This window comes from Oreochromis niloticus, linkage group LG15 (genome assembly GCF_001858045.2).
Source record: "Oreochromis niloticus isolate F11D_XX linkage group LG15, O_niloticus_UMD_NMBU, whole genome shotgun sequence".
Lineage (NCBI taxonomy): Eukaryota > Metazoa > Chordata > Actinopteri > Cichliformes > Cichlidae > Oreochromis > Oreochromis niloticus.
Window position 1 is genome coordinate 3661888 of NC_031980.2, and position 12204 is coordinate 3674091.

Sequence of the window (12204 nt, forward strand, 5' to 3'; positions counted from 1 at the left end):
AATTTGGAACAGAGAATGGTCAAACAACAATTTTACTCCTCTATCAGGAATGCCTTAGATTTGACTTTGACATTAGAAATTTATTTTGATATTCCTGTCCCAGAGACAAGAGAAAGACTCCAAAAACAGAAGTATTTATGAAAGTTATTTGCTGTTTGTATCAAGTGTTAGCCAACCTTGTTTACCCAGAATGTAAATTAACATGAATATAATAAAAAAAAAAAAATGTCACCAGCTGCATAGTGCAAAATATTTTTAACAGTGTTTTTTCACCTTCGCTGCCTTTTAAGAGTTTGATTTTTTTCAACTTCATACTTCCTGTCTGTAATCCCGGCTTTCACTTTAGTTTCTTTCCCACAATTAGTTATACAAGTTGAGCAGGAAACTGCACGACAGAGTAAACTGAATTCAAGTTTGTGGTTGAGTTTAACCACAGTTTGTGTTAAACCTGTTTCTTTTAGACAGTGAGCTAGCTGAGAGACTGCACTGAGGCACAGCAGAAGGTAAAAAGATCTGTGAATCATGTAAAACAACTCTAGTAGAGTCCAAGGATAAAAAAATATGGAGCTGGAATTGTGCATAATACAGTATATTCACTTTAAGATGGACCCCAAAAAAAGGAGGCCTTTTTGTATGGTTTGGGGAATTAGACAAACTCTGGTAAGGCCCGTTCCACTCTTTAGTTTCACTCTTTAGTTTTCCCACTAAGCATAAGCAGCTGTTTTGGTCCCAGATGCTTACTCTCAGCGATAATCCTCTCCTTCAAGCATGACAACAAACATGTCATGTAGACCTCAGCTACCTGAACCAAGACCCCTCCATAAATTCCAAGCATGCAAACCCCCTCTATGAGAACCACATTACTGACAACGGCACAGGCACCGCGGCAGCAAAGTCGGGCTTATGACCTGCATTAGAATGGGTATGTTTCCGATAATGCGTGAAGAGGAATGTACGAAATGAAAAGGTCTGCGGCTGCTCGAGTAAAGAGGGTCATTCTGAGAGGAAATGTGGGGAGTTGAAGGGAAAGTAATTCCCTGCATGCTTTGCCTTATTAAATATGCAGCACAAAGGAAATATGGTCTGTTTTAACTCTCTAGCCCACAACCAAGCGATGCACCCAGCCTGCAGCTTCAGGTATAAAATCCTAAACGTACAGTCAGATCAGCTTAGAGACATTTCTGCTGTCGGATTTCTTCGTCTGACCTTGACCATCCAGAGGACGCTCCTCTTCCTCAACTCCCCCCAACCCCTCCTCACCCGCCTTTAAATATTGAAGATGGATAATGGTGTTGGGCTTCATCATGAGGCCAGCGCTGAGAGCTTGGCTACAGCACACACACACACACACATGTAAAACCAAACACGTCACATACAAAGAAACACAAGGTTCAATACTCAAGAAGGAACCGTCTGAATGGGATGTTTGTGTTTGCTGGCAGTTTTTCCGTGAATCAGCATCAGATGTACCCTTAAGTGTCTTAAGCATCGCTGTGATGTCATCATTCCTCATCAGTGAGCCCTCCCTGCCTAATCTAAATCCCCTATTAGACTGTAAATGACAGCACAGATGTGGAGTAAGGTGCAGCATTGGTGCTGCGTATCTGTCATCAGTAGTGAAAGCACAGCTAAACAAATGATATTAAAACAACACCAATTCAATTTGATCAATTTATTACATGTTAAAACAAAACAAAAACAATGCAGAATTTTAAGAATTTTTTAAAATTTTATTTTGTCATACCTTGACATGTGATATGTCGTCCAATGATTTGGTCAAATAAAACAATGCATTTGACGGAAAGAAAAATCATAACACTACGGAAGGCAAAAACTGATAGAGATTAAACAGCAAGGCAAACATAAATACTTTTGTATCACAGTATTGTGCAAACAAAAAAATCACATGTTTGCAAACTTAAAACCTCAGCCCCCTACATATACATACTGCTGATTGTGCAGAAAAGGTGGTAAATCACAATTTGGGAAGACTTGCTTGGTGGTGATGGTGGTGGGATTTTGCGTGTGTGATGGGGCGGATGGAGGTTTTACACGTGGCAGATTAAACAGATGGAGATCCCTTGGAGGACCATCTGCATGGGCAACAGCTTATATAGTTTTTCAGCAGATTTAAGAAGGTAGGTAGCTGCTGTCCTCCAGAGGAAGGGCAGCACCTTTTGCAACTAAGCGATTATATCGTTAATAAAGTTTGAGCTAATCCCACACGGGGACAGTAGAAGGACACAGCAACTGTCAAATGCGAGTGCTGTGGACCTTGAGATTGCTATCGGGGGGGAGACAATGAGTCAGTGAGGGGGAAAAGCAGCGTGCTGTGTGAATTATGGGCTCGTGTTGGTCAGGAGTGTCCAAATGGAGCCTGTGTGTTCAGGGGTCTCTGTACAATGACAGCGTTGGCCAAATCTGCTTCTTCCAGACTTAATTCTTTGTCGGTGAGCTCTCGGAAAGGAAGAGACGTCGTCAGGACGAAGGGTGGGCAGCTCCTCTGGCAGCGTGACACGAAATCATGAACATCAGCGATCCTGGAGAAGAAAAAAATATAAATAAACATCAAAAGTGGAGATTTAAAAAACAAAACAAACAAACTGCCATCGTAAATACAGAAATGAACATGTCTGCTCCTATTAAAACTTTCCCAGCCAAGTACTCCAATCCCTACTGTGACACGTGACTTCTCTATGAAGCACTATACTAGTACCATCATATATTATTAATAATGAGGCCCCAGCGTATACGAAGCAATCCTATGTAAGGCCTGCTCCTCATGCTGCAGGCTGGAAGGGTTCAGTCCTCTCCATCCATCCTTTACTTACTAACCCTGTTATATAAAAGCTGCACCAGACTTACGCAATCCCTCTCAGGGGATTTTATAGATCCACGCTGTTGCTACATCTCAGATTATGTTTTCTGCAGCCCCATGCACTGTGGGGCAGGGGGACGTAACATGCAGCATGCCTTCAGCCTTTAACTCCAGCAGCCTAGAACAGAGCATTACGTAATCCTAACCCCCACCTACTTCACCACCTCCCAAGCTAGAGCAAACAAAAATCTTTTGTCATCCCTTCAACCACTTCTTTTTCCTGCTTGAGATTATGGGATTTACACGCAGCGCAGCAGGAGCAGAAAAGTGTCAAGATTCCTCTTACACAGCGCAGTTAGTCAGTCTTTAATTTGCTGATTCTTTCTCTTATTTTTATCCTTTGATCAAACCGATGATCGAGATGTGGCATATTGGCGATACGTACCGATGCGATAGGTTAAACCTCTGCACCAGTCTCCTGCCGTCGGCCAACCAGATCTGCAGGGAGGTGACGGGAAGGGTGTGGTCTAGTGTTACCATGGGAATAGGAGGAGATTCTCCGTCCTCGTGCACAGATGGTGACCTGGCTACTACTCTGGGTGCCACACTGGGAATGGACACAAGATAAATAGCAGATTAACCACCAGTTTAGAAGTGCATATGCCACGTTTACCACGAACACCGACGCCAGAAAAAATCTTATGCAAAATGTTTGCAGACTCTTCGGGTCAGTGACGCTGCAAAAATGTTTTGGTGCTCAGCTTGACAGACTTGTCTGCGGGGCCAGATTTGGTTGTGGGGTTTTTGATATTTGGATTTAGAGGGACACCTAGTGGTGCATCGTAGTCTTTAAATCTTGAGATCACACTGCAATACAAATACAAAAACAATAGGACATTCACAGCGACAATCTCTCACCTGCCAAGCCTGTATCCTCGACCGCTGAAGGGATGAAAGGCCTTCTTCTTGGGAACGTAATTTTCCTCTGTCAGATCTTCCACGCTAATCTCCAGCTCCTCCTCTTCTGCTCTGCTCTCCCACTCTGCCGGAAGCTCCCTGGGATAGATTAAAGATCCGGATTGGAGTCCAGGCATATCAATCAATATGACAAATGAGCTGCACTAATGAGCTTTATCTAGCTTCAAGTGTCAGGCTTTGGTCAGCAGGGGGAATATCTTCCCTGCTAATTTCATTATGGGGGAATGATCAAAACCAGTGAATCGAACCAAGGAGAGATGTTACATGTGACTTACATTCAGGCTGTCCCTCCTTCTTGTATGTGTGCAGCACATATAATTTAAGTAGGTTTGCATCAGTGTTCCCAAAATGAACAGGTTCAAAAGTAATCAGACAATTGCCTACTTAATATTCCTTTTCTAGCCCTTTGACATTTCGTCATTAGCTCATGATGAAAAGAGCTCCCGTTGATTGATTGAAAGCTGTCTTTTGGATTGAGGTGGCTACTCAGGAAATTGAGAAAATGGCAATCAAGCAGGTATACCAAGAAGCATGATTGGTTATCATCACTAAATGCTGACAAATAGGTTTGATAATGGACATAGATATGGTATTTAAACATATTTAAACTAAAGACACATAACAAAGAAAGAAAGAAAAAAACAACTTCATTTGGCATTTATTCAAAGCAATCTAACACTGCAGGCTCTGATTGAAATCAATAAAGTATTAACCCATGCCGGCTGTCTCAGCTGAACGGGTCAATGCTATTTGAACTGACGTTCATTAAACACTTGGCTGGTGTTGAGGAGTAGTGGACCACCTCTAATTCATTAAAACTTTTTTTTTTTTGCATTTTGATATTGACTTAACATCTGACACCACAAACAACTTTGGGTCATGACCGTGCCTGCCGTGGAGGCATGCCCAGACATTCATCAAGCAGCAGCAGCTACTACACACTTGTTAAAGCAGTTGTAAAATGTTGCTTAGTGCCCACTCAGCGATAATGTTATGTTTTTGGTTTATGCATGTGACACATAGGGAACCTGTCCACAGTGCACTCTGCTTTTTGCACCATAACAGCAGGGATGGACATTTTACAGATAAATTCAGCTGAACTGGTGTTTTTAGCTGTGTGTTTTTGGAATGAATCTATGTAGCGTTAGTCATTTACCAAAGTACAGTCCAGCGCAGTCTCGAGCCCTCAGTCATTTCTTTATATTTTGCTAGAAAAATAGGAAATTAGTATAATGTCTGCCACTTCTTTTTTTGTCCTCCGCTTGTCCAGTTTCCTGAATATCCTTCAGGTCAGACCGCACGCCATGCAAAGATATGCCAAGCTTTAGGCTACTAGATCTTTGGGAATCACCTCGTTGGTGTAATTATTGAGATTTTTCACATATTCAACAAAAAATTAGGAACAAATGCAGTGTTTCAGAGCGCTTCAGAGAAAAGTCACGTGTCACAGTAGGGACTGGAGTACTTAGCTGGGAAAGTTTTAATAGAAGCAGACATGTTCAGCGGGGAGTGTTACATGGTCAGGGACTGGACTGAAGATGAGTGAAGAAAGAGCTAATGAATGAAGAAAAGTCTGGAGAACTATTGCTCAAGAACACTTTAAAAATGACAAGAAAATCTTTCTCCTTGGATGTGAAATGTAAAGAAACTTTTGCACCTTACTTTACATTTCTCCCTAACACTGATAGCACATCTGCTCCACAATCAGCACAAAATATAAATAAATATGTTTTATATTTTTTTGTATTACTTTGCTCTTATTAGGAGAAATGTGTTAAATCTATGTTACAGATTACTCAAAAAGATATTAAGATGATAAGAAAAATGACACCATCTTGCCATTAACTTTTCACTGCCTGAGGAACAATAAGAATTGCACTATTAGTTTATAGTCTGAACACTCCCTTCTCATCAGTGCGAGAACACTATTTGAGGTCATTAAGCCACCAAGAATAATTAAAAACCATGATTAAAGCCTGGGATTTGATGCCCCTCCTTTGTGGTAAGGCAGCAAAAATTTAACTGAAGACATCCTTAAAACAGGAAAGATATCCTGTTTCAGCCAGTCGACTCACCCCCTTTTGATGGCATCCAGGAACTCTTGATTCTCTGGAATGGAGTAGCTGCGAAAGTCCTCATCATTTACAGTGAAGCCGTCCTTCCACAGCCTCACCACCATCTCCACCTGGAACAAAAGCAAAAAAAACCCAATCAAATAGGCCTGACAGGATTCAGAGATAAAGTCGCCACACAGCTGTTAACCTCGGAAGGTCAGACTTTTACTGCGGACTGTTTATCCTGGCAACGAACGGGTGAACAAAATATCCTGTGATCACTGAAGCCTGGTGCTTGTGCTTTCAACTGAGATTTGGCTGACAGAGCTCCGCGAGAGCCCTCATTTGGAGAGTCTTACGCCATTTTCACTCACGCACCGCAGGCCATTGGAGGCGAACGTGAGCATGCAATTTTCAACGCAATTAAACAAATGTTTAGCCTGCCGGGTCCCTATTACTAAGGCTTTGTGAGGTTCGTCTGGGCACATGCCAGAAAAACTACAGGTAATAGTTCAGTGATTTCACTGCAGGCAAGTGCGTCCTTCTCCTGCATGATCCGGTCAGGCAGCACCGTCGCCTAATCCAAACAGAGATTCCTTGTTACGTCCTCTTGGTTTGTGCTCTTGGCTTTGAAGCTTAGAAAGTTACTTATTAAATACTTTGATCTGGCACTTAGCTAGATTGTGCATTTTATTTAAATTGCTATGATGCAAACATGAGACTGTTTTTATGCTCCACTGGGACCTGTATCCCATAATAACTTGCAATTAAAAGAAATGTAAACAACAGGAGGTTAATAAGCACACATTTGATTGTCAACAGAGATGATTCTGCCTAACAATGTCATTAAAAATATAAAATTGGAGCATTAGCTATATCAAAATGTCATTTAAGTGCTTTATATTGAATTGATGTATACTGAGTATATGTGTGACATGAACTCTCTTAGGCAGCTTTCTTAGCATTTCCTTTGTTCACCACTGGTTGAAATGCAGTCCTAAACCACGACAGACTCTTCACTATGTTTCACAGATGGCTGTAGACACTCTACCTCTTTTCTGACCCCTCCATTTCTCTCCCCCGTTTCCCTTCCTTAACAACAGCTTCTTGACAGCCTGAGACACTGTGACCATTTCTGATGAGGCTTCAATGAACAGTACATTGGTCAACTGAAGGATAGAGACATCTCTCTGGTCCTGTGTCAGGTCTTTTTCTGGGTTTTTCTCAAGGACATGACTTTAAGATTTTTTTTTTTTAATTCTGTACTTATCCAGTTTCCTCAAATCTTTAATGTTTTTGGCTAATAGCCCTTGAGGAATTACCTTGCTGGTGCAAAAATACTATTTATGCCTCTCTTGTGGTGTTATCTTTGGCAATTTCCATAGTTTCAACTAAAGAATTGTGAACAAATTAAGTGTTTTTGTGGCAGGCTGCCAATAACAAAGTGCCTTAATGATGCAAAAATTGATTCTTTGCTAAGCTGTCAATTATTTATAGACATAACACTAGTTTCACTCCTTAAGTTTGATGCCTTTTTCTACTTAAATGCATTAAGTGGCTTAACAAACAAAAATAACAATCCTGTGAAAATAGTCAGATACAAGGACCGGACTGAAAATGAGTGAAAAAGCAGCCAATGGGAACTACTGATGAAAACCAATTTTAAAAAATGACAAGTAAGTCTGGCTCCTTGGAAGCATAAATATAAACAAATGAAGTGTGGCTTAAGACTCTTGCATAGTGCTGTGTATACTTTACTTAAATGTTGTGTTATTACTAGTCTATAAGCTCAGAAATGTAGGCGGGGCATTTGCAGAGATCTGGCTCTCAAGGTGAATTTGTCTCTGACCTTTGAAGTCCCTGAGGCATCGTAACAGATCTTCTCCACCTCATCGAGGAGGTCTTCTACAGAAAAACTACGACTCATTGGAGGTTCCTCTTCATTGTCCTCACTGACCACCCTTTATGAGAAGAAAGTGCAGGTATTCACTCATCATGCTTACTGAATTCAGTCTACAGTCACAAGCGTTATTGTGCAAGACCATGCAAAGCAAGTTCACACACACACACCCCAAAATATGTTATTATTTCTGTGTCCAACCCAGTTATTTTCAGATTATTTTACAACTACGGGATCAATTCAGTTACAGGACTTCATTTGCCTAGAAGTGGATTTAACAAAAATAATGACTTACCATTGTTCATCTTTCTCACTCTCCACAGTGTCAGTTTCTTTCATGTCTTTCTATGTTTCCCATCTAAGAAACAAGCGAGCACACACACACACACCGTTTTAAAAGCGTGGTTGATGTTCAATATTTTGGGGGGTAACCTTTTATTGTCTTAGCGGCGTATTATGTACACGTGTGCAGTAAAACTGTGCTACACCGCTCAAAAAGGAACTAAAAACTGATCATTTTTCTAAAACATTACGTGATCGATAGATAGCCAGACAGCCAAGCAGCCTGCAGCTTTATCGTTATTTATGCAAGTGGGCGGCAGAAAGCGATGGACCCGCAAAGAGCAAAACACACACGCAGGAGCCGCTCGTAAAAACGAGGATTATTTGTCAGCATAAACACAACAGATGCCCATTAGCATGCGCGCATAAAGGGTAAGGTCGAATAGTGATTTACCAGTCCGTGTTTTAATCGGTTAATCCAGGGCTACACATCTGTAGCCATAAGTTTCAGGATAGCGGTGCTTCTGCTGAGCAATACATGTGACGTAACAGTGCCGTAAATCCACTCCCGATGTCGCGGTTGTACGCTTTCTGTGCTGAACTCAGCAGATCTTCTCTCCCAGCTGAAACTGACGATACAGTATTAGATGGCATGGAAAGCCCACTGGATCCAAACTTGTGTGCGTTTGTTTCTATTTAGAGGTAAGATGTCTCATATGGCTCAACCCTATGGAGGGCTTAAACTGCCAAAATCCAAAACAAATCATTAATGACTAACTAACAAACACGCAGGCAAACAAACAGACAAAAATCATTTAATTTGGTTTTCCGGTACATTTTCTTGTAGAAGCTTCTCATACGCCCTGAGGACCAAAACTAACAAAATTATAAATGAACAGGTAAATAAATCAGTCAAAAACAAAAACAAATAACAATTAAAAAAAAACAAAAAAAACTATCTTACTGAAACGCACAAAATCTCTTTTTGGTTGTGTTAACTGAGTAACAGAGCAACCAAACCTGGCACACAGGTACATCTTCCACACTGAATGTGATCTGCTCATCACACGTTGCTTTGAAGCTGACAGGTGGTCAGTTATGGATATTCTAGGCTCTGACTGCCTCACTGATGCGCCAATACATTTATTACCATATATTTACTATGTTATTCAATGACATCCCGTCTCTCATCAGTAGTTTCAGTCGCTCATTGAGTTGAGAAAAGTTTGTGTTGGATCCAGCCCTCTATGCAACATCACTGGTTATTTTACTCGTAGTTGTTTCAGTGCCTGAATGTATGTAAATCACTTTCTGTGGTCTGTAGTTGCCACATCGCTGTGAATCGCTTCCTGTAGGGGTACAGCTTTAGGCTCATGAAGGTTCTCATCTATATCACATATTATGTTGCCTAACAACCACCTCTCAACAGGTTATAATGACCCATTTGTAGCAGTTATACACTTAAATTACCTTTCACATGCATGACACCACTTTCACTGCACAACATTTACATAACACTTAAAATTGTTGCCCATGTGTTATTGTGAAGCAAAACTTGAATAATGCATGATATATTATGATGTCATTATGTTGCACATTGTAGACCAAACAATACTACAGCATGGTCATTTAATAGTCAAATACAATTCAACACATCAAATATAATTTTACAAAAGATCTTTTTATTTTTCCCCATTCATTTGCTTACTTATTAAATGTGCCTGTTATTTATGATTTTGGCATACGTTTATACTTTTTTGACATAATTATAGAAACATCTGTGCTTGAGATACAATATAGCATCCAAGGTGGCATGTTCAGTATAAACCATACCCTTAAACTTATTTTCATTATCTTTGAATCAATTATCATTGCTAGCAAATGTATTATTATAGTTTTTTTTCACTACTACTTCTAATAAAAGTAGTAATTTAAACTTGACATATGTTGCATCAATTACTAAGCAGCTACACAGTGAAGACAGTGATGTATGGTGTGAAGAACAGGCTGTATCTCTCAAATTATGCCTAGTGAGAGACTAAAAAAATGTTTAAAATTGAAAGGAACCTCTCAATGGTAACAGAATTTAGTCTAGGAGTTGACTTAAATTATATCCAGGAAAATAAGCAAATATGTTTGGTTAACATGAAATCCATGCCTGATCTTTGATAGAGTATTAGTAGAGAATGATTTCAGTGTGCGGGATGACCCTCGACCTTTTCTGCATTTCCACGCCTTCTATTAAACTCTACGAGAACATATAAGCACAGGTAAAGAAATTTCATTTTTCAATCATCTAACCGATATTTTGATGGCGAGATAATGAACTGGACATGTGAATGAATCGTCTAGTTCACTTCATTTGAAATCGACAGCCTGGCTGGAGTGCATTGCCAACTTATGCTCAGAACAGGGTACAAAAAAATGAAAACAGATTCTTGTTTCCATGTGAAAGGTTTAGATTTTCTTACATTTGTATCAAAAATATTTATTTGAGATATCAAATGTGAATATTTTATGGCACAAGGTTCTTAAGAACCCCCCCCAATGTTTTGACGTTGATTTTTAGAAACCATTGCTTGAACCAAAAAAAGAGGAAAAAAAGAAGAAAAAAGCAAAACAGATGGCTAGCACAGTTGTATCTTGACTCGAGCCAGAAATAGAACAGAAAACACACAAAATGTCATTTTTACTTGTGGGGATAAAATGACAGGGAGTGCAGTGAAAGAAGGAAGGCTAAAAGCATCAAAAGGAGAAGAGATTATTATTAATTCAGCCTCTTCTACTACATACTTGAAGGTCACAAAGAATTCAAAATTTGATAGTGAATACAGTTCAGTCCTGTCTTGCAAACAAACAGAGTTTTTCTTTTTTAGGTTGTAGTAATAATAGCTTGTGGGATTATTTGAGTTTTAAAGATTCTGATTGCAGTTTTACAGGGCAAGTCTAAATATTTTTATAATTCACAGACCTTTTACATTAGTTGATGTTTTAATATATATATATTTTTGATGAAGACAAAGAGTGAATTGCTGCACATACTAGGCAACCTGGGAAAAAAACTGCAGACAATTTGTATGATAAAGTGCAGGCTGCCCACTTCCATCTGTTTTCCTGCTGCCGTCAAGTGTACCACCTTTTGTTATTCATCTGGTGACTTATCGTGCTTTAATAGTACTTAGCTGATTCACTGACTGTCCCCAGTGTACAATACAAGTACTTACCCATAGTAACATATCTGCATTAAGAATTACTGCCTTTGTAATATAAAGTATCCATGTAATAACAAAGATCTTTTGGTGGTAATCCAGTCAGCAGAAATGAATGCACCTGCCAAACAGACTTAGAACCACCACACAGAGAGAGAGGGAGAGAGAGGCGGGGAGATAGAGAGGTAGACAGAGAGAGAGAGAGAGAGAGATGGCGCCTCGAACTCGATCCTGCTCTCACTGAGGCAGTGTTCAGAGCCGGTCAGAGAGATTCAGTAAGGGGCAGACAAAAGAAAAAAAAACATGGTGAACACAAGGAAAAGCTCACGGACTAGGAGCGGTCCCTTCATCTCGTCAAGGACTAGGTCGTCGTCGAGAAACGAGCGAAACTCTGAGGAACATGTAAGCCGGTTTCTTTTCTTTACCGGCGAGCTAGCTGGCTGGCTAGTTTGGCTAGCTGGCTGCTAGCCTTGGCCTCAAGGTGCTCCACATAATGTATTATTCACAGCAAAATACGAGCAGTATCGACACTGACACCAACACAGTCACGCAGATACACAGTGCAAGACATGAATGCGGCTAGTCGTTTGCGTGTCCTTCGCACTGAACGGATTGTACAGCTGTCAGATTACAAGCTAGCGTTATGAACTGGCTATAGCTTCAACTTGAGTTCCCTTTGTTTTTGGCAATTTTGACCGGCTGACTTGTTCCACCGTTTTCACCATTAATTAGCCCTCCCAATAAAGACAGTTGGGATTTTGACTCAAGGCTGTTGGCACTACTATGTGTCGCTATCCTCGAAGTGTCAGCTTACTTATTATCTCACATATGAAGGGAGAAAGCGATAGTTAAGCTAGCATTGTAGGTTATAGCTAGCCTAGCAGCTAGCTTAGAGTGGGGGGAAGGGAGTCCCAGGTTCACAACAGTTGGCTGGCTCGGGTCCGTATTTAGCAAGTCTGCACT

General features: G+C 40.4%; 2 protein-coding genes across 4 annotated transcripts in view; one reads left to right on the forward strand and one right to left on the reverse strand.

The window, feature by feature from the left end:
- Positions 1–1709: 1709 nt before the first annotated feature.
- Positions 1710–8639, reverse strand: ubxn2a (UBX domain protein 2A). Of its 2 annotated transcripts, XM_003440666.5 has the most exons (7): positions 8487–8639; positions 8046–8108; positions 7700–7811; positions 5872–5981; positions 3737–3874; positions 3264–3425; positions 1710–2540 (listed from the first exon to the last, which is right to left on the reverse strand). In XM_003440666.5, exons 2-7 carry the CDS (start codon positions 8087–8089, stop codon positions 2357–2359), a joined length of 750 nt encoding a protein of 249 aa, XP_003440714.1. In that variant the 5' UTR covers positions 8090–8108; positions 8487–8639; the 3' UTR covers positions 1710–2356. The 2 variants fall into 2 exon arrangements, with proteins under 2 accessions (XP_003440714.1, XP_005449828.1); XM_005449771.4 differs by lacking the exon at positions 8046–8108 and having other exon boundaries at positions 8487–8607.
- Positions 8640–11394: 2755 nt separating this feature from the next.
- The window catches only part of atad2b (ATPase family AAA domain containing 2B), a 68730-nt gene continuing 67920 nt past the window's right edge, over positions 11395–12204 (forward strand). For both annotated transcript variants that reach the window (XM_005449769.4, XM_025898583.1), the window contains exon 1: positions 11395–11643. In XM_005449769.4, coding sequence (XP_005449826.1) covers positions 11545–11643 — 99 coding nt within the window. In that variant the 5' untranslated portion in view covers positions 11395–11544. The remainder of the gene's footprint in view (positions 11644–12204) is intronic.